Below are 21836 nucleotides of genomic sequence, written 5' to 3'. Positions count from 1 at the left end.
CATGGTGATGACTGGGGACAGAACAGAAAACTATCGCCATCAGACTTCTTGGAAGGTTCCTCAGCCCTTTTGCCATGCATAGGATGGTAGACTGGTTTGATTTAGCTCTCAAAACTGAAAACTTTCTTGAGTTTTTCTCCTGGAGTGAAACAAAAAAATTTTTAAATAAAAGACTAAAAACTACAACCCACCTATGTTTAATCATTAATAATGAGCCCTTCCATGAACTTAGGTCCTGATTTTGGAGTTTGGATTCTGACCTTTCCCCTATAGATAAACACTGCTGTTGCAGATTCTGAGGAGGGTCACTTCCTTGCTGATTGTCACCAGAAGAGTCTGCTTATCCCTGCTCCTAGCTGGGAACTAGATGTGGTAGAGGCAGCCGGACAGCATGATCCTCCTTGCAGTGCTTTTTCTCTGCTTCATTTCCTCACATTCTGCTTCTGTTAAAGGTAAGTTTATTTTGCCTTCTCCTAACCTTTCATTTCAATCTTTTGGGGAGAAGTATCTCAATGTGTGTGTTTACATGTGTTGAAAAAGTTCCTAACTACACTACATTTGAAACCATGCAATGCTGGAATATTTGTGAGAGTGGCTAGGTAGAAATGAAAAAAAAATGTAAATTTCCACCTCTATTTTACAAAAATAAAAGTCCTTTTTCATTTCAGCCCCCCTAGATCAGTGTGTTTCTGGCTTCAGTTTCTCAGTCCTGGACAAAAATGCCAGCTGTTGTTATCTGCTGCTGTTGTTACATAGAACGCAGTGTCTTCAACTGAGTTGTGAAAGAGGATGTTTAGAACCCAGTTTAAATTTCTTTAAATTGCTAGTTGCTTAGCAATGGGACACTAAACAGAATCAGACCCAATGAAAATGGCATTTGACTTGCCAAAGAATTATGAATGAAATGGCATAGCATGTGTATAATTCCAGTGGTATTTGAAAGGAGCAGAATAATCCAAGTCAGCGAATTAAAGAAAATAAAGCTACATGATAAAAATTTAAGAATTGGACATCTTTAAAAACTAGACAACAGTGACTAGTAATAATCAGATATTTAGAGATTAGAAATGCATGTGCAAACATCCAATGTCAATTGCATTGAAAAAGAATTTTTCTGTATGAAACTGTGTATTTTAATAATGAAATGGAGATCTTTTTAAAGGTTAAAACATCATTTAATTTATGTCTTATAGGGTTTATAATGAGTACAATATTGTATAACTGTAATAATTCAACTGTAAACCTAAAAATTTACAGCCAATTTTGAAAGAGATGCATCCTACCTCAGGAAACCGTTATTGAATATGTCAATTGTGTTGTAATGATATGCTTCTTCTAAGTATGTTGTTATTAAATAAATCATTTTTAAAAATTAAAAAAAAACTAGTATTGTTAACTGCTTTCTACTTCAAGATAAAATTGATTTTTAAAATATATGAATTGATAACAGAAAAAACAATGGGAAAACATTTCATAAATAGTCTCAAGTGTGTATAAAAATGTATTAATGTGAAATCGTATTTTAAATCAGCTACATTATAAACTTTTGATTTCTGATTGTTGCTGTATTACATAAAAAGTGTAGATTTATTTAAGGCAACCTATCATGATAGCGATAGGATTCAGTATCTAATACTGTGCACTTTAAAGTAATTGACATAAAGTAATCCACAAGTAAACATTTAAACTTGCTTGGAATAAATGTGACTTTCAATCATAAAGTGAAGTTTGTCTCAAAGTTTTTTTTTTGTGTGGAAACTTTCTCCATGAGGAAAACAGACAAACTTTGTTATTACAACAGTAAATACAGGGCTACCTTTAAATTATTTCACTGGAGCAAATCACAGTTATGGTTCTTAAACTAAAGGTAATATTTTCAACAGTTTCTAAAATCATTAATGTTTAAAGCCAAAGTCTTTATTCAGCTGAATAAAATAAAGACTTATAAATCATATCTGACTCAGAATTGCTATATAGTGTTTTATTATTTATCCAATAACCTGTTGAATGTGAAACATAAGTGACATAACTACCATGGTACAGAAACTAATACAATTATTATTGTGAGAAATATAATTGAAATATAGTAGCTACTTTGGGTTTCTCTTGTATTTTCCATTCTGTAAACTAGAAAATGCAAATGCACTTACAAAGGACTTAAATACACCCCCCCACGACATATACACACCATCTGCACATGGAGAAGATGTGACTTAGAACATGACAGTTTGGTGTGCACAAAATGACAAATCTGGATTTTCAAAACCCAAAGCTTGTGCAATTTAGAAGCTGCCTTTGAGAAAACATTACAGAAATACCTTACTTTTACAAAGGTTACTGTAAAAAGATAAGGAAGGTGTACACATTGCTAGGGTCCTCTTCCAATGTCTTACAAAGAGCCCAAGCAAGTGAGGAGCCCAGGGCTTATGCTTTATCTTCATATCATGCGTTTCTTATGCTAAATATCACCAGTAAAAAGTACAAGACTTGATTCTCTCCATCTCGATAGAGTCACCTTTGATTGACATTTAACCAGAAAACTACAAGAGAAGGGTCTACTGCTTACTACCCTTAGGCCTGAGGTGTGAAAGAGTCTGTGTGGTCTGATGAATGTGAACTTTCAAAGGCTCAAGCTTTCCCAATTTGTGATTAACTGTAGCTGGCGATATGAATTTGTTCTCCATGTCAAGTTGGGTTCTCTTTATACAGTGCCTTTGCTTTATAATTAACTTGTCACCTCTATACTTGACTGGTTTTTTCATTTCAGTCTTCTCTCTGGTCCTCCCTCTTTTCAGTCCATTTGTATTAAGCATCTTTTCTGTGCCCCACCCTTCCTTTTACTTCTGCCTTACAGTTTTCTGTTGGATTCTTAAACTCTAACATCTCTTCCTGGTCTCCATGGTGCATCTCCTGGAGCCCACTTCCACTTACCTCTGCTTTGCCTTCTTGCTGAAGCCAATTATCAGGGCATCGCATTTATTGAAAGTGTGGAAATGAATGCAGCATTGTTTAAAACATCCAAAACTACAAATTCTGTTGCTTTCTGTCACTTAAGCATTCTAAAAGTGCTTGAAGGGCCAAATTGAAGCAACGCTGCCTCCAATTTTAACTACATTAATCTATCTTTTGGTGTTTATCTAATATCAGTTCAAAACTCAAATGCTGTTAGATCCATTTTGAAGAACAATACCCTAAACCAGAAACTAAGTCAGTAATAAACATGGAAGAAGCCCTGGATGTCCAGTGTGTCCAGACCTCTGAACAATAGAAACAGAGAGATATCAAAGAGGAAGGGATGATAGGGCAACACTGGAACACAATCTAGTTATCTGGACCATCTTAGGCTGCTTGAGTATTTGGCAAAAAAGGATAGGCATTGGAGGCCTGCCGAGAGACAGAGATAGGAAGAACTTTGGGAGAGCCAGGCCCTTCATTCCCTGGGGTTTATCACCCAAGCCATTGTCAGGAGCTGATCTGGCATACACTCTTTTTTGTATTTTTCTGACCAGTAAAGTAAAAGCAAGAAAAAAAAAAAAAGCAACATGATAGCTTTGAAAATTTTGGACCTTAGGAAAGACGACCTTCCTACACATTTTGATAGTTATTTCAATCAGCAGACACCTTCACGTAGTCCACAAACTCAGATTTCATTAAATGTAAACGTCAAAGTCTGCTCTGTGTCTGTGGATTGAACTTGGGGTTGGCTTTTGTCAACTCTCCAGTCTGCTTACCTTTCAGAATTGCTGTGAGGCTTAGATAAGACAGTGTGCAGTACTTTTGTGCCCTGTGTGGAATTTGATAGATGCCATAAAAAAAGGCCTCTCTGGACAAAGTAGCCTTCCTAGCTACAGAGGTGCTGCAAAATGACCAGCTGGACTACAAAAGAGGTGGAACCAGGAGCAGCTGAGGGAGTCGCAGAGTCGGTCTCCCTCAAGGGTTGCCCTAGCTCCATCTTCTGCCTTCCTGACTTGGTGTTTGAACAGTGCTGGGTGAACATATTCAGGAGTCTGCTCTCACACTTCCTGTACCTGTTTCTTCTTGATTCCTATTGAAACCCTTGTCCTCTATTTGAGCCTTTGTCAGATCATGTAACCTAAAACTAGGTCACCGCCTAAAACTCTTGAGCACCTTCCCATCTCACTTTGAGTCAAAGTCCAATCTGTGCAAATGTTCCTGAGTCTCCCTGACACCGATTGGTACCTATTTGACTTATCTTCCGTGTGTGTTCACTTAGTCAGTTCTAGTCCTTTGGCCTCCTTGCTGGTCCCGAATCTGCCCCAGGGCCTTTGTACTTGCTACTCTGTGAGAAGAGGGAGTAGGAGAGGAGTGTGTCTTTTTCAGAGATCCTTGTGGCTAGTCTAATCCTTCCTTGTCTCACAGAGGTTTATCCATTCCTTTTCCTCTTAGGTTTTTTTTCATTAACATTTCTAACATTCTATGTGACTTGCTATCTGATTACCCTTCTCCCTCTCATGTAAATGATAACTTTATAAGGGTAGAAATCTTGTTTCCTTATTAATTGGCATCCCTTCAAACAGAAAATTATTTGCCTCCAAGAAGTGCTCAGAACATCCTTGCTAAATGAATGAATGAATTCTTGGCTCATTCCCTTGGAAGGAAAGAGAATTTGATCTGAAACTTTAGAGACAGATGGTATAAGTAAGATCTCTGAGCAGATCACTATAGCTTAGATCATGTCGCCATGGTTCAGATCATGTCACCACCATCATTTACCAGAGTGATCGTGGATGACTTGTGTGATGTGGTGGTGCATGACTGGAATCCAAACTCCTGGGAGCCTAAGGCAAGAGAATGAGAGTTACAGGCCAATCTGAGCAACCTGGGCTATATTGTGAGACCCTTTCTCAAATCACCACCACCAACTAAGAAAGGCTGAGCCCACTGGATCTTTTGTTTGTTTTTGTTTTTTGATGTAGAGTCTCCCTGTAGTCACAGCTAGTGTGGAACTAACAATGTAGACCAGGCTGGCCTCAAACTCACAGAGATCTCCCCTGCCTCTGCCTCCCTAGCACTGGGATTAAAGGCATACACCACCACACTCGGTCTCCCCACTAGATTTTTACGAATGTCAACACAATCTAGAGGCAATATATTTGGGCAATTTCCCCAGAGACCATGCGGTCAGCATGTGGTGGGTGGGCAGTACCTGCTGTGGCAGGTGCTAAACTTGCGGAATGGTTTCTTATTGTAGATGATAAGGGCTTTCCATAAGTGTTCTGAATTCTTGGCTTTTCAAGGTCATTTTACCTCCTCTGCCAGTTGCTTTACTTTTGCTCATTTTCCACATACATATTTCTTAAGAGAAAAATGGTGATGATTAGAGTTACAGGTAACCCCGCAATACAACTCCATTTGCTCCCGGGGAAGCATGCATATTAAATCTTTCTTGACTGTCTCTAGTGAGCCATACACAGAAAATGTAAAAACTAGCTGATGTGATCTCAAACTTCTAGTCATCTCTGAGACAGACTTGAATCTTCCCCTTTGCATTTCTTGGAGGTGAGTCAAGTTGAACTGGGAACTGTGTGATCTTGTCTTCTGTGAAGGTTTTTGGCTCCGGTAGTGACTTGTACACTGTTTGATATTAAACTCTCCCTTGCTAAATTTAAGCTTATGTTAAGATTGTATGTAATTAAGTATTTTATTCAGACATAGTTAATTCAAAATTATTTGTGGGTAGCTCTGAAATGTGCCAGTGTTCCTTGAAATATACCAAGTATTTAAATGAAAGAATTGCCTTTAGACCCAGGAACACTTCTCTGCCATTCAGCTGTTGCCCTAAGATTATGTTCATTATAAATGTTCTTATTGAACTTACAAAGCAATTCCTGTCAAGACTTCTACTTGAAATTATATTCATGTGGCTAAGAACAACAGTAAGACAGTGTATTACTTTATACACTGTCTTACTGTCTAACCAAGGTGATACTGAGATGACCTGGAAATCGATATAAACTAAGATTTTCTAAAATGGGATCTTATTTCTTAGTCAATTCATTTGCTAATTTGTGCTTTCTAAGCCACTGGTTTCGGCAGATGGAGAAGTAGACTGTCTTTGATTCAGCAGGTGCTTGCTAAGCTCCTGCTGAGCCTCAGTGATCTAGAAGTGTGTACTGGATATAAGACAGTACGTTCTCTAGTCTGACAGGTGCCCGGCCATTAAAACTTGACCTGTGTTCCTCCTTTTGTGCAGGTCACACAACTGGTCTGTCACTAAATAATGACCAGCTGTACAAGCTCAAGTACACCACTGAAGTGTTGGTTGATGGGGGTGAAAGAAAGCTGCAAGACAGCGTGGGCTACCGGATTTCATCCGAGGTGGATGTTGTTTTACTGTGGAGGAATCCTGATGGTGATGATGACCAACTGATCCAAATCACGGTGGGCATTTTCTACCAAAACAAAACAAACAAAATACCACACAAGGATTCGATGTCAGCAAAGTTTTTGGGAAATGTACCAGTTGGCAGCACCTGTTTTGTGCTCTTGGTTATAGTTACCTGGTTATCTTTCACAAAAATAATTGCTGGATCCACAATTGTGAAGTTTTTACTGATCAACAGTGATCCTTTTTCTAAATTGTTGATGCAGACTATTAGGAAATATATGCCACCTCCTGCCGAGTAACTGGAGTCTGATATCTAGTTTATTAATAGAGACATTAAATTAGAATCCATCCAAAATACAGTTGAAGTTAGGGACCCGTAATCCATCATGTAAGGGAAGCAATGGAGAACACTGTTACTGAAAGGGAGACACATTACAGGACCTGGTTTGTCAGGTGGAACTTCTGAGACACTGCCTCTCCTGAAAGAATCAATGTTTGGTCAGTGGTGATGGTTTAGATTCATGTATTGAGAATAGCAGTCAACTCAGATGGTCTGTAGGACCTTTTCCAGTTTTGATATGTGATGATTCCAGTTTCTAAGAATTAAAAAGCAATGAATTCCTATTAAAGTTAGTTATTCTTTAGTAATTTGTTGTCAAATAGGCACACAGGACTGAGTACTTAGGACAGATAGTTTGGGGTATTCTTTTTAGTGAGATTCATTGCAACACCGTTACCAAGTGGGTACTATTTCTATGGATGTCTCTAGTGGTTCTTGTACTTTCAACATCTACTCCTTTAGATCACTTATCACTAGAACAGCACATTTTGCTGCAGAAAACATTGCTTACATCTTTGTTCAGGAATCATGCTGTTAGCTTTCACTTTATAAATACCGAGGCGGTAGACTAGGTAACAATCCTTTCCCACATGCCACAGTGAAGTGATGAGGTAGACAGCAACTGCTCAAAACAAGAGCATGACAATGGCATAAAAGAGTCACATCATGTCACAGCTATAACTCCAAATCACAAAGTTCTTAAAGTATTGGTATTTGGGGAGTAATTAAAATATCAAATTTTAAAGACCTTCCCCATTCTTTTAAAGTGAGTGACAACTGGGTTAAAGTGCCTGTTAAAGAAAGCAAGTGACAAGGTCCTGTGAATCACAGTGTGACAAATGACAACCTTAGTTGATCTGTTCTTTTACCATTTTATTTTCCAAGAGACTCTGGTGGAGACACACCTGGGAATGTTTTTCTAATAGGTTCCTTTGCATGACCCTAGATAACGGGTGTAAATGTGGAAAATGTGAATCAACAGAGAGGAGAGAAGAGCATCTACAAAGGAAAAGTCACACCTAAAATCACAGGAAAGGAGAACTTGGCAGCTCTGCAAAGACCCGTGCTTCTCCATCTGGTCCATGGAAAGGTAAAGGGTTTGGAATCTGTTTCTCCTACTTCCTGGTTTCCTTCACTTCAATATTGTGAGGTAATCTTCATATCAATACTTTTAGTAAAAGTGGAATATTTTCAAGAACCAAGGAACACAAGTTGCAGATTAAATGCTTCCTGAGTAAATCAATGCCCTGAATTCTATTTTATAGCCACTTTCTGTCTCATATTTCTATGAAAATCTTTATGGTAGAATGAAGTATTTACTTATGGAAAAGAAGCATTAGTTTTTAAAGCAAATTTCTTATTAAATTAGGAAGGATACAGCAAGTCATCACAGCATGCTTGAATGAATCCAGGAAACTAGATGAATTAGAATAAAAGGTTAGAACTTAGGTAAATGATATTAATTTGTGAGGACAGCAAAGTCTGGGTAAAGCTTAAAGCTAAAGCTTTTGAAAGGGTATGTCACATCCAAGGCATTCTTTATATGACATGGAAAAGCATTTAATATGTCAAAATAATAAATGATCATTGTAATATCCATCTAGAAATCCAATGAGGAAACTCTGTAAGTTTTCATTATTTATAGTTTAAATCTAGCCCCAAAATTTTATTTTATATGTATGACTGTTTGCCTGCACATATGTATGTATACCACATGTGTGTAATGCCTAAGGAGGCCAGAAGAGAGCATAAGATCCCCTGGAACTGGAGTTACAGATGGTTAAGAGCAGCAAATGCTCTTAATCACTGAGCCATCTCTCCAATCCTCCTAATCTAACCTACTTAAAATAGTCTTAAAATATTTGAAATTGTGAGAGCAACAAATTAGTAGGCAGCCTACATTCCCATTTAGGAAAGTTATAGGTATTTTATCAACATGTATAAAAGTAGATCAGTGAAGATTGGTGCTCAATTTTCATCACAGAAGAAGAAAACACATAATGGGAATGTCACAGTTGTTCCTTTGCACATCTCTAAAATTAAGCTTTATAGATTCAAAATAAGAACGAAAACAAGTACTTCAACACAAGAATTTCAGAAACCTCTACTGCAAATCAGGATGCACATTTTTATTTTATAAAGTACTCAAAGGAAGGCTTGTTTATCATGTTTACATATGAACCCCAGTGTTTAGCAGTACTTTTCCACTTGTCAAAATCTTTGCCGTGTTTCAGGCTTGGCTCCCAGGTCCTTCTGTCTTTTCTGTCTTTTGGAACATGCACACCCTTTTGGTCAGCTGGAAACAGCCATTCAGCTCCACAGCACTCTTGGCACTCTGGAGCCTACTCATGGCCCTGCCCCCCCCCCCTTTTGCCATTTATGTTCATTGCTAATTTGTGGCTTTCAGGAAAGAAAATTCCCATTCCTCTTTTTATTCCAGCCCCATGGACCTTCCACCACATGCCCTTCTGCTCCTCCTTCCCCAGAGTACCCATGAACTGAGCTTACCAATGTATCCCTAAAGCTTTTCTTAACATTCATGGCTAAGCCCATGGTCCCTTGAACTTATTTCTATTGAAGTGTTTACCCTAGTAGATTATAATTCTCTCTGTATGTTCAGTCTGTAGCAACAGCAAGTTTCTCATAAGCAGCAATTACATCTTTCTCTCAGTGTATTCAGCAACCTACTTATAATGGGAATTAAATGTGTTTATAAAATAAAATATAAAAGGACAAAAGCTTAAGTTTATATAAGGCTAAACAAGTCAGACTTTGAGAAAAGTTTTATGATTTGCTTAACCGTGGGTGAAAGGTATTGTGTGCTTATAGCATGCCAAGCTCTGGCTGAAAACATTGCAAGCATGGTCTGTATGCTAGTTACAGACCCAGGAAGCTGGTGCTGCTTTATTATCCACGTGATAGATGAGGAGCTGAAGCTCAGAGCAGTCATGAAACTTGCCAAAGATCACACAGCTGGCAGGTTGTGGAGTTGGAACTTGAAGCAGTCTGTGCCCGACCGAACTCTTATGCTCCACTGCCTTCTCAGTGGAAAGTACCTGGGAAGATGTCTGCCCCTGGACTGATTTGTAGAACTGCTGGTTTTCTTCACCATAAACATTCACTTACTTGATTTGCATATGAATCAATTTTGTTAACATGAAATACTACTGTTTTCTTTTCTGGACCTCCAGTGTGGCAAGCCACTTAAGTCTATAAAATATTAATTGCATTTATAATCTTAACAGCAACCCATCATTTTCTAGTTCCTTTGCTAGAAGATGAGTACAAAGTCGTTTGTTACACACACACACACACACACACACACACACACACACACACACACACAGAATCAGTGCCCTCACTGTTCAAAGGCTGGATGGAACTGCCACATCACTATTTCAGTGATACTGATGTGCTAACAGGATGGGAACTGTGATTTGTGAAGATTTGCTGTAGCCACAGGTTAAAGTACATCATCGTATCTCTCAGTTATACAATAAAGTACTTCAGAAAGACCTGATCCTGGAAACTACAAAGAAGCCAAGAGGAATTTCTGGCCACATCGCTTTCAGAAAGATTGTCATTTCAGTTTACAATGTGAAAAACTGCAAAGCCAGGAAAATGGCTGGTGGGACATTTTCTTAGAGCACATTCCCTACCCTAGGCTGAATTAAGGTCTGCACAAAATTTCTGGGATTTCAGTAGAATCTCTTTGTCCTTCCAAAGCCCCCTTCTCTCCTCTCTGCATTGAAAGCTCCCATATTTATAGTATAAGAGAACCCATCAGAATACTTAGATACATGTTCGTTGCATATTTTCCTCCCCCCGTTGGTCACTATTTGTAATGCATAATTGTCTGGGGGTGACTCTAGTTTTGTCTAAAGTCATAAAATAAGATGGGAAAGTGGCAGTTTTCTGTTAACAAGTGAAAGGTGCCTCCAGTTACAGCATAAATTCTTTCTGGCCCTGAAATGCTAATCCAACCAATTAGACAGCATCCAGATTTCCAAGTCTGGTTTTGACTGTCTGGTTAAATTGAGTTTGTCTCTTCTTTTTCATTGTATCTCTGCACTGATCTACTCCCTGAATCTGACTGTGCAGTTCCTGTGCACACACTAGCCTTGCAAAGGAGCTGTGGGGGGCACCTGTCAATCACCTTGGAAGCTTTCAAGTTCTTCACCTATTTCTTCATTTGTTTCTGTCCCAAGGCACCACTCACCACTTCCAAGCTATACTTTGTCTTAAATAAGCATCAAAGACAAAGTGACAAATTACTGTTCCCTGGGATCATTTCAATTTATTTTTGCTGTTTAGTCAGTTAATGTAAATTTGCCTTCTGTTATTCTTAAAGTATCCATGAATTAAAGGGAATGTAGACAGAGGAACAGCTCTTTACAAACATTAAAATATGAGTAATGCCTACCAGTTCCAAGGAATAATGGCCCCAAACTTGACCAGAAGAGGCACTATGGCTTCTTCCTGGCAGCCTGCCCTCTCCTACTCCAGATTTGGGTTCCTGATGTTGAAAGCTTAGTTTGCTGCTCTCTGGGAACTCTGTGACTCTGGATTCAAATCACAGGCTTGTGCTCTGTGATGTTCTGAACTCATTTCAGAACGAAATGAAGTTATCAGCTTTATGGTCTGAGTGTCATAAAACTTACTCAGTTCCTGTTGTGTAATAATGAATTCAAGTTTACTGTGATGAAGCCACACAGATCAAACTTCAAAGTTCCAATTTATTAATATTATTATCATTAAATAATTTTGACACCTGGCTAATATGGATGTGACTGCTATCCTCACTTAGGATCTGATTGTTCTATTCTAAAAATAAACAAATTTACCCCCCAGATAGCAGTCATACTAAAGAAAAAAAAGTGTGAACTTTTCTATTTGTAGGAAAGTAAATACTAATATAAAGAATTTCAAAACTTTTTGTTTGTGTCTCATGGTTTGTTTGTCAGCTTACCAGGAAAAAATAACACTGCAGCATCATCCTCTTAAGTATCTAGACATCAAGATCAAAAGTTGATTCCCAGAGGTGCTTCAGTAATAGAAAACACTTGGCCTTATGGACACACTGAATCCAAGAACTGGGTTTCCTGACATGTAGTTAGATCTTTAGACCCAAGTCCTACCAGGCATAGACACACATGCCTTTACCAAGGAAGCACTTATGATCTTCCTGGGCTCATGAAATCCAATTATAAACCTCTCAAAGCAAATACCATACCTCAAGATATTTACAGAGGAAATTATATTGTTACTGCTAAAGGACAGGAAGAAAGACCTACTTTACAATCTGGACCATCAGAAATGCAGCTTGAGTCTGAGAAATTGCCAGTGATTTGTTTGAGAATATGATACCCTGGATTTTTCAGACACTGAGGTTATCATCACAGTGCTTTTTAAAAAGACAAACAACACTCTTCCAACCTTACAGGAGTGTCCAGTGTTAATGACTAAAATTGATTGCCCAACAAAGAATCTAGCACACCTGTCACTAGGCAGAATATTTCTAGGAAGTAAAAATACAGATTTGAGGCACTAATGTGGTTAATTCAGGTAAAACATTGTCTTCTAAGGCATGAGAAATTTTCAGGTAGGCTGAATTTTTCAGATTGGTATTAATTAAATTCATTACATAATTAATAAACTTTCTATTTTGTTTGAAAATTATGGTTGTTTTTAAAGAGAAATAGGAAAGTATTTAGGATATTTTTGGTAGAAACACTCTGCCATAACTACCACAGATCATGGCAGTTTTTACCAAGAGGGCATATCTTCCCTTTGTTTCTAAATTGTATATATTTGAGGTGAAAACAGTAGGCTGACTTATAGAAAATTCTCTTTGTATTTCTATCCTCTTTCTTATATATGGACTATGTCATTAAAATGCCTATAAATGCCAAAAATAAAACATAGCCAAGTCACTTCCTTTCCCCACCAAATCACAGTCATCTCCTTATTTCAACCTATTTTCCCTTCTTCTAAAGAGGACCTTAAACAGTAACATGGGACAGGCTGTACAGTAGTAGAAGTTTCAAGCTCCAGGCTTCCTACACTCTCTCCTTTCTCCCAAGGCCAACATGAATACTCTGGATGAATTTTGCCCCTCTGAGTTTTGTCTATGAGCAGTATGGTCTTGCATGGGCCCTTGTCACAGTCTACAGATGTGCCATTTCAGGAATCTCAAGTGTGGTGATTGTCTTTCTCTTCTGAGAACCTTTTATTTGATGTTATTTTAAATCCTGGTTAGTTTTTGTTTCTTACAGGTACCATGACTAAAGGGACTGCTCCTAATTTTTCCTTCCTTGGTCAGTCCTGATTTTCACAGAAATTCCTGTTTTATTTCCTTCTCTGTGTAATAATGACCATCATGTTCAGAGCCTTCATTATCAACTCCCTAAGTCTCATATCCCCATGATTTAGCTTCTTCAAATTTCAAGAAAGCAACCACAGCTTTATGCTAACAGATTGCTTTCTTCCAGAATAAGTAGGATTGGGAATCTGACCCTTCCACCACTTACTTAACCAAATCTGACAATGTAGTTTTGCTGCATATATATAATTTTTGCAATTTTCATACAATATAATTGGATGTTATTTAGATCCCCCCATGCACATCTCCCCTTGTTGCCCCCACCTAATTTAATGTAGTCTATTATATATAATAAGGTTTATAGAGTCTACCTTCAGCATGGGTCCATCCATTGGAGCCTGTTAACCTACCAAGAGTTCTATCCTTAAAAGAGACTGTCACTCTCCCTCCCGGCAGCCATCAGTTGCCAAAATATTCTTAAGTTGGATTGGGGTTTCTTATCACTTCCCAATGCCCATGCTGGGATTTTGTCTGATTTGAGCTTGCGTGGGACTTGTACATCCTGTCACAATTGCTGTGAGTTCATGTGAGTAACTGAAAAGCTGTCTAGAAAACTCTGTTTCCTTGTGGTCGGTCATCCCCCACCTCTGGCACTTTTAATCTTTCTGCCCCCTCTTCTGCAATCATCCCTGAGTCTTGGGAGGCAGAAGTTTGATATAGGTGTCCTATTCTGGGATAAGCATTCTGCAGCCTCTTCTCTGCACACTGGCCAGTTTTGGGATTCTGTTAATCACCATCTGTTCAATAAGGAAATTTTCTGGTAAGAGTTGAGAGATGCATTAATCTATGGGTATACCAATAAGTCATTAGAGTTAGTTTAATATTATAGCTATTTAGTAGATAAATAGTATTAGGCTCTCTCCTATGTCCTGTGACCTCTCTAGCATCAGTTTCCGAAGCCTGATAGCAATGTCAGGTATGAACTCCATCCTATGAAGTGAACGTAAAGCCAATTAGAGAGTGGTTGGTTACTCTGTAATGTTCATGGCACTATTGCACAAGTGGGCATATCTTCCTGGCCAATAGTTGCTGTAGCTCACAGGATTATAACTGGGTAAGACCAATGATTACTTTTCCCTTTTGGTAACATGCCTTTTGCTCCATTTTTCTTTTTCTTTTTCTCTTTTAGGTCAAAGAATTCTACTCTTATGAAAATGAGCCAGTGCCCATAGAAAATCTCAAGAGAGGCTTGGCTAGCTTATTCCAGATGCAGTTAAGCTCTGGAACTACCAATGAGGTACTTAATAATATTAATAAGAATTTAGAATCTCAGTGTGTATATACAGACCTCTAATATCAGCTGTTTGGGAAGCTGAGGCATGATTGTAAACTCAAATTCTGTGTGGGTCATATAGTGAGTTTACAGCTAGCCTGAGTAATTGAGTAAGATGCACCAGATCTCTACCACCCACATAAAAGCCAAATGTGGCCATTTGTAAGGGGGCAGAGACAGATGACTCCTGAGAACTCACTGGCCAGTCATGCTAGCCCAAATGGTGAGCTTCAGGTTCAGCAAGAGACTTTGTCTCAAAGGAATAATAGGGAGAGAGAGAGAGAGAGAGAGAGAGAGAGAGAGAGAGAGAAAGAGAGAGAGAGAACACCCGAGACCATCCTATGGTTCCCACACATGTGCATGGACATATATCCCCACCTCATATGTGTACCCACATATACACACAAATATAATAAAAACTATATTAAAAGGGCTGAGAATACTGATCAGTAGTGGAATACTTGCTTAGCATAACACAAGGCCCTAAGTTCAACCCTCAGGACTGCAAAATAAATAAGTAGGTAACTAAATTAGCATCTTTTGTTCATCAATAGTTTTATCAAAATTGTTTATAAGCATTTCCATTTATAGAAATTCCATGGAAAGTTACTCCCACGGTATTGTTCAGAATAGTTGAGTTGAGCTAGAAAGTTAAATTGTTTTTACGTATGAAATGGTTGTCTTTTTGTGGTTCCTACATTGTATATGGATACACAAAATCATATATGTGTATATATATTATATAACATTAAAGTGGAAGTGAGGTCATCTGGGGGACACATTGTATATGGATACACAAAATCATATATGTGTATATATATTATATAACATTAAAGTAGAAGCGAGGTCATCTGGGGGACACAAGTGGACTAGTGGGCAAGGTAAGGGCAGAATGTGGAGTGTGGGAAGAGTGGCAAAGTCAAATTGTGTGCTATACTATAATTAATGTCTATGAAACCTGTCATTATGCATCAATAAAACTTATAAAAATATTAAAAAGCACTTCATAGGTCTAACTTGTAGGAGGCTTGTCATGAAATGGTTGTCTTCTACTCTAATGTTTGTAACAAATACACAGCAAAGGGCACTGTAATCAGTTATGTGGGGTTGATACTCAGAAAACCTTGGGGATCCTGTCTACCAGAGGATTCAGTTATGCCAGGCAGTTTTTCCAATTCTTCTTGAACTCAGAGTTGATGGTGCATGTTATTCCTGGGACAGTTGAGGAAGTGCTCTGAGATTCCAGCAAAGAAAGCAAGAAAGAATCAATGCCCTCTAGGAGGCGTGCAGTTCTGTCTTTTACAACAGTTCCCATTGGCATGTGGAGGAACTCAGATTCAAGCCTCTGTCTGTGAGAATTCAGGTGGTCTACACGGCATCCCAACATTATGCTCTTGCTTTCTGTTCCAGGTAGATATCTCTGGGGATTGTAAAGTGACCTACCAGGCTCAGCAAAACAAAGTGGTCAAAACTAAGGCCTTGGATACATGCAAGATAGAAAGATCTGGATTTACAACAGCAAATCAGGTATGATAAAGTCTTAGAGTCATTCAAATAATTATATTTTGTAGAGATTTAAAATAATAAAAGAGAAAATCAGCAATATAATTTGGAAGTATTTATATTTTTTAGTTTAGGTTATATTTTTACAGGTATTCAATGACTAGACATCCAAATGTGTTGTAGGCATGGGTGATGGGGCGAGAAAATACAGGGTCACTCTAAGATTGAAAAACAACTACCATTTGATTTAATTAAAGATTAAAAAATAATTACTAGTTACAAAGGTAGCTACTTGTTGATTCATTCATTTACTTACTCAGGTGCTGGGTGTCAATTCGAAAGCCACATCTGTCACCACCTATAAGATAGAGGACAGCTTTGTTACAGCTGTGCTTGCAGAAGAGACACGGGCTTTTGCTCTGAACTTCCTACAAACCGTTGCAGGAAAAATAGTATCGAAGTAAGACAATGTTAATATAATAATATATTTTCTTTGCTATATTATTATATTTGACCTGTAAGTGGATGTGTGTGTATCTCTGTGTGTGTGTGTGTGCATACTGCTTATGTATCTGTGTGTATGTGCACGCATGTGCATGTGTGCATATTGCTCCTGCGTTTCAAGTATAAATTCCTTGCAAATATTGATTACATCTTGTTCATCTTTGTTTTTCAAGTAATCTATAGTAATGCATAGAAAATATAAGTTTTATGGGCTAGAGAGATGGCTCAGAGGTTAAGAGCACTGGCTGCTCTTCCAGAAGATTAGAGTTCGGTTCTTAGCACCCACATGGCAGCTCATAACTATCTGTAACTCCAGTTTCAGGGGATCCAATGCCCTGTTCTGGCCTCCATGGCCATTGCATGTATGTGGTGCACGTACATACATGCAGGCAAAATATTAATAAATATAAAATAAATAAATAAACACATTTTAAAAAGAAAATACTAGCTTTAGTAGTTCATTGAAAATCAATTATTTGAATACAATTTAAATTATAGAAACAAGCTGCTTATATTATTCCAGTTCAGTTCCTAATTTATTTGTCAATTTAAAAAAAATTCAGGTCGAAAGGTGGTGACAATACATTTTCTCTTCTTGGTGTTTTTAAAAAATGTATTAGTAGTTGTTAAGAAATGAAAAGTTTTGGGGTTGGAGAGATGGCTCAGTGGTTAAGAGCACTGAATGCTCTTGCAGAGGACCTGGGTTCAAATCCCAGAACCTACATGGCAGCTAACAACCATCTATAACTCCAGTTCCAAGGGATCCGATGCCCTCTTCTGCCTCTGCAGGCATTGCATGACATGGTGCACTTACACACATACAGGCAATACACTCATACACATAAAATAAAAATAAATAAAGCTAAAAATAAAGAAATGAAAAGTTTCATAATACAGAGATATGATAGGATTCTTGATTTAGCTTGATAGCATTCTAATATTTAATATCAATGCAACAATTGAGATCACTTTTTAGTTCTAGTAAGATTATTATATTTTATTTTATATGTATGAGTATATTGCCTGCATGTATGTAAGTGCACCCATGTCATGCAATGCCCATAGAGGTCAGAAGAGGATGTTGGATCCCCTGGAACTGGAATTACAGATAGTTGTTAGCTGCCGTGTGGGTGCTAGGACCCAAACCCCAGGCCTCTGCAAGAGCAGTCAGTGCTCTTAACTGCTGGCCATCTCTCCACTGGAATTTAAAATCTAATAGATGCACCTAGAGATTTTTTTAATTGAAAAAAATTTCCAATATTAAATTTATCATACCTTATGTAATTATTGAAAGTTTCCTCTGAAGTGGCCCTAATTGCAAAACCAAATGCATACAAAGTGCTAAGTGCCTCAGATCACAGGCTCTTGAAATTTTGTGGAAGCTTTCTACTTCATACTATATGTTGTTTTTCTATAGTCCCATGTAAAATAAATATTGTTAATTATTCATCGTTTCTATCTTTGTATAGAAATCCACTCAAAATTCAAAAGTATAAATGTCAGTAATCACTATTATTTTCTCATGATTGGGGGGGTCACATCTTGGTATGCTGCTATGCCTGATGTCTGTTAAGTGGTTGTCACTGGGTAGAGTGTCTGACACTGGGCCAAGAAGACTCCAGCAGCTGTACCCTTGTGCATCTCCCTTTATCGCCACATGAGCTTCCATCCTAACAGCTTTAGGTAGCCAGACTTCTCACATGGCACCTTAGGACTTTAGAGTCCATGAGCTGAGCATGAGCTGGATGAAAGCTGCATTCCCTTCTATGGTATAGCCTAGAAGTCACATAGTATCACTTCTACTGTCCTCTTGTAGTAAACAAGAAGTCACAGAGACTCAAGTTTCAAAGGTAGGGCTATAGTTCACCACACTTTGATGGTATAGAGACAAAATTCTAGAAGAGATGCCAGATAAAAGCATTGTTGAGACCATTTTTGGAAGATACATTTTCAAAACTGTCTTTGTTAATAAGATTGCATTGAATACCATTTTCAGAAAGCACCTCTAAATTCAAAAAGGCTGACATTCCTTATCTTGGTCAGCATCCAGACAAATTTTCTTCCTTGTATTCTCTTGTGATGATATTTTGAAAGTCCAGGCTTAAAATTTCTTTGAATAAAATAGTTGCACCAGAAAATTTTTGTAACTTTCTTGAGGTTTCAGGTACTGCTAGAGATGCTGAAGTTTGAATGTAGACAAGTGAAATAGTCTATATCTTGCTTTCCAAAAGAATGACAATTTTAGTGTCTTTTCAAAGATACAGAGGAATATTTTTATAATATAATGCTTCTTTTTGTGCTGCTCAGGCAGAAATTAGAGCTGAAGACCACTGAAGCAGGCCCAAGAATGATACCTGGAAAGAATGTTGCAGGAGTGATCAAAGCAGTTGGTTCAAAGTACACATCCATTCCCCTTGTGGGGCAGGCCTTCCAGAGCCCCTGTAAAGGGTGCCTTTCTGTAAGTGTGAGAAAATGTTGGACTAACACTAGTCTATGATTGGTTTCCTTTTTGGCAGCAAAAACATTAGCTAATTCTACAAAGGAATTAATAATTAAAAAATATTTTATTTGTTATTTTAATTTTATGTGTAAGAGTATATTGTTCACATGTGTGTAAGTGTACCCAAGTTGTTCAATGCCCAAGGAGGACAGAAGAGAGTGTCAGATCCCCTGAAACTGGAGGTTTGGATGGTTGTTAGCCACCATGTGGGTGCTGGGAACTGAACCTGGGTCCTCTGCAAAAGCAGCCAGTGCTCTTAATTGCTGAGTCATCTCTCCAGGCCCAGGAATTAGTAATTTTAAAGCTGGAAGTACAGTGATTTCTTCCGAGCGGAGGAGTTTAAGGTCACTGATAGAATTTAGTGCTCTATGCAATGAAGTTAAAAAGTAGTAAAGTTTGAAAAATAACATCTTTATTTTGTTTCAAAGCTTAAAGGTGTCATTAATTGGAGCTGCTGGTATTTAAAAAACATAGTATGGTAACTATAGTGTGTCATAAAATTACATTTTTTCTTCATACTACCTTATATAAGCATAGATATAAGATATGAACAAATCACAATACTAACAAAGCACTGAATCCCATACAAACAATATAATAAAAAGATTAGGGAGCTTAAACTATTATAAAAACTGATTACCAGTGAAGTTCATGTAAACCAAAAGCCTGATACATTTCTATAATTCTTTCCCCTCTCAAATATATTACTGTTAATTAAAATTCTGCACAATTTCACTAGTTTAGTCAAAGCCTGGCCTGGGACGTAATCACTATGGCACAGTCATTGCATGACCTATACATCCCAGTGGTTAGTCGGTTATTTCCCAGGGTCCTGCAAGTTCGACACTGGCAGACAAAATGGTCCTGGAGGAATGGCCCACAGGGCAGTAGGCTGCTGTGTTTGCTTATAGCTTCCCACAGGGTACGAGATGGGCAGGATGAGTGAGATGTACTGAGCTACGATATAAAAAGCTTCTTGTGCCTGTCAGATACAACAGTTGTCTCTCTGGGGAGAACAGTAGCCTTTGTCAAGTGTGGAAGCTCAGGACTAAGAGGGCCACCCCTGTGGTGTTTTGCAGCTGGCAGAACACTGGCAGACCATCAGGAAGGAACTGGAGCCCGACAACCTGTCCAAGGCAGAGTCGGTCAGCAGCTTCCTGGCCTTCATTCAGCATCTCAGGACAGCGAAGAGAGAAGACATCCTCCAGATTCTGAAGGCAGAGAAGAAGGAAGTGCTGTAAGCCCCCCTGGCTGCTGGGCTTGGCTGTGGGGAAAACAGTTTCACATTGTTATTTTTTTAATTGAGCAAGAAAGACTCATTTTTTAACTTAAAAAAACTTTCTTGAGAATTTCATACATGTGTATAAGGTGTTTTGATCAAATCCATGTCCATTCCCTCCTCTCCAACTCCTCCCATATCTCCCCATCACTTTTTTCTGACAACTTCATGTTCTTTCTTTCCTTCATTCTTTCTTTCTTTTTCTTTATGGGGCTTTTTGCTACTCTAACATTACCCCTCTGAAGAGGTAACCTAAAATCTTTTTAGAGGTTAGATACAAGCTCCCAAATACTTTTGACATTTTTTGGACTTTGGAACAGAGTATGTTGCTAAGAGGCCCAAGGACATTGTGAGTTTTAGCTAAGAAACTGGCTACTTTTCTTTGGGGTCTTTTTACCCTAACTGCCTAGCCAATTCCTACCTCCTCTTCTTATCACACCATCTTCTGAAGAGATTACCCAAATTGCTGATAGGGAATCAGGATGCAGACTGCCCTGGCTTCTTCCATGCTGAACAGGGACTCAGGGTGAGGTAACTGGGGGTCCCCGTCAGTGGGTCTATTGAAAAGACTCCCAAATTGCATAACTCTTATCTTTAGGGAGAAAAGAAAGTCCTTGACTGGTGAATAGGAGGTGTGAAGGAGAAGTAAAGGCAAGAGTAGTTAGCATTACAAGTTCTAGAGAGGGAACCAGAAGTCAGAACAGGGCAAATTTCAAATGTTCATATCAGAGTCCATTGGGATTTCTTGACGAGAGCTTCCAAAAGCATCCCTGTATTGGGTTCCTCCTCATTTTTCTTTGGTCTTCCAAGGCTGGACTCAAGAGTGATGGACTCAGGATTTGTTTTCAGGCATTTTGATAGCTATTGGAGTGGTTAGAATCAGTGTCAGTTCCCTCTCAAAGGCTTATAGATAGGGGGAGAAAACAAATTCAGCCATCATTTTATAATACTGGGTTATCTCCCTTAGCTACAGGTGAGCATTACAGCATTGCAGATCGAGATTTGAAGTCTTACATCTGAGCAGCACTTTATGCTTAGAAGCAAAATCATCAATGAGAAATAATGGCCTAAGTAACATTTTATATGGACTTACGCCTAATGTCTGGGAAGTGTAATCCCTTGATGTAACTGGTAAAAGGAGCCAGGGGCTCCTCTCAAGCCCATGTGACCCTTGAGGAACAGATCCTCCAATGATCTGTAGGGTAAAAATAAATTGGTTTATTTGGGCCAACTGTATGGTTAAGTCTGGGGACAATAAAATTTTGAAATTAATTTTCACACTAATGAACATATGAATATAAATACTACATACTGAACCAGGCATGGTGGTTTGTGCCTATAATCCCAACACTAAGGAGGTAGAGGTAAGAGGATTGACACAGGTTCAAGACCAGCTACCAAAGATTTTTATGACTAGTGTGTTTAACTAGAATCTTCCTCTAGGAGATGATGAAATATCCATTGTGGTTAAAATAGAACTATACCATGACGTGTTTTACTTAAGAAGAATGAAAACTTCTCCCTTATATACAAAGTTAAAATTACCATTTCATTTTCTATCAATAATGGTGGCTTAATTAAATTCGGCATTTGAGAAATGTGTATTTGCAAAGTTGGAGAAAAAGAACCAAATTGGGGACCTCAGATTGTATGTATTACACATATAGGAAATAATTTGTGCTTAATATATAATTTTATTCATATAA

General features: G+C 38.2%; 1 protein-coding gene across 1 annotated transcript in view; it reads left to right on the top strand.

The window, feature by feature from the left end:
- The first annotated feature begins 299 nt into the window (after window positions 1-299).
- Mttp (microsomal triglyceride transfer protein) overlaps window positions 300-21836 on the top strand; it is a 50061-nt gene continuing 28524 nt past the window's right edge. The window contains exons 1-8 of the mRNA XM_008826171.2: window positions 300-452; window positions 6215-6402; window positions 7636-7779; window positions 14201-14308; window positions 15755-15871; window positions 16168-16307; window positions 18659-18809; window positions 19931-20088. Coding sequence (XP_008824393.1) covers window positions 392-452; window positions 6215-6402; window positions 7636-7779; window positions 14201-14308; window positions 15755-15871; window positions 16168-16307; window positions 18659-18809; window positions 19931-20088 — 1067 coding nt within the window. The 5' untranslated portion in view covers window positions 300-391. The remainder of the gene's footprint in view (window positions 453-6214; window positions 6403-7635; window positions 7780-14200; window positions 14309-15754; window positions 15872-16167; window positions 16308-18658; window positions 18810-19930; window positions 20089-21836) is intronic.

The sequence above is a fragment of the Nannospalax galili genome, unplaced genomic scaffold, assembly GCF_000622305.1.
Source record: "Nannospalax galili isolate Female #2095 unplaced genomic scaffold, S.galili_v1.0 scaffold189, whole genome shotgun sequence".
NCBI classification, from domain to species: domain Eukaryota; kingdom Metazoa; phylum Chordata; class Mammalia; order Rodentia; family Spalacidae; genus Nannospalax; species Nannospalax galili.
Note: the sequence above shows the minus strand (reverse complement) of the source record. Positions and strands in the feature narration are given on the sequence as shown.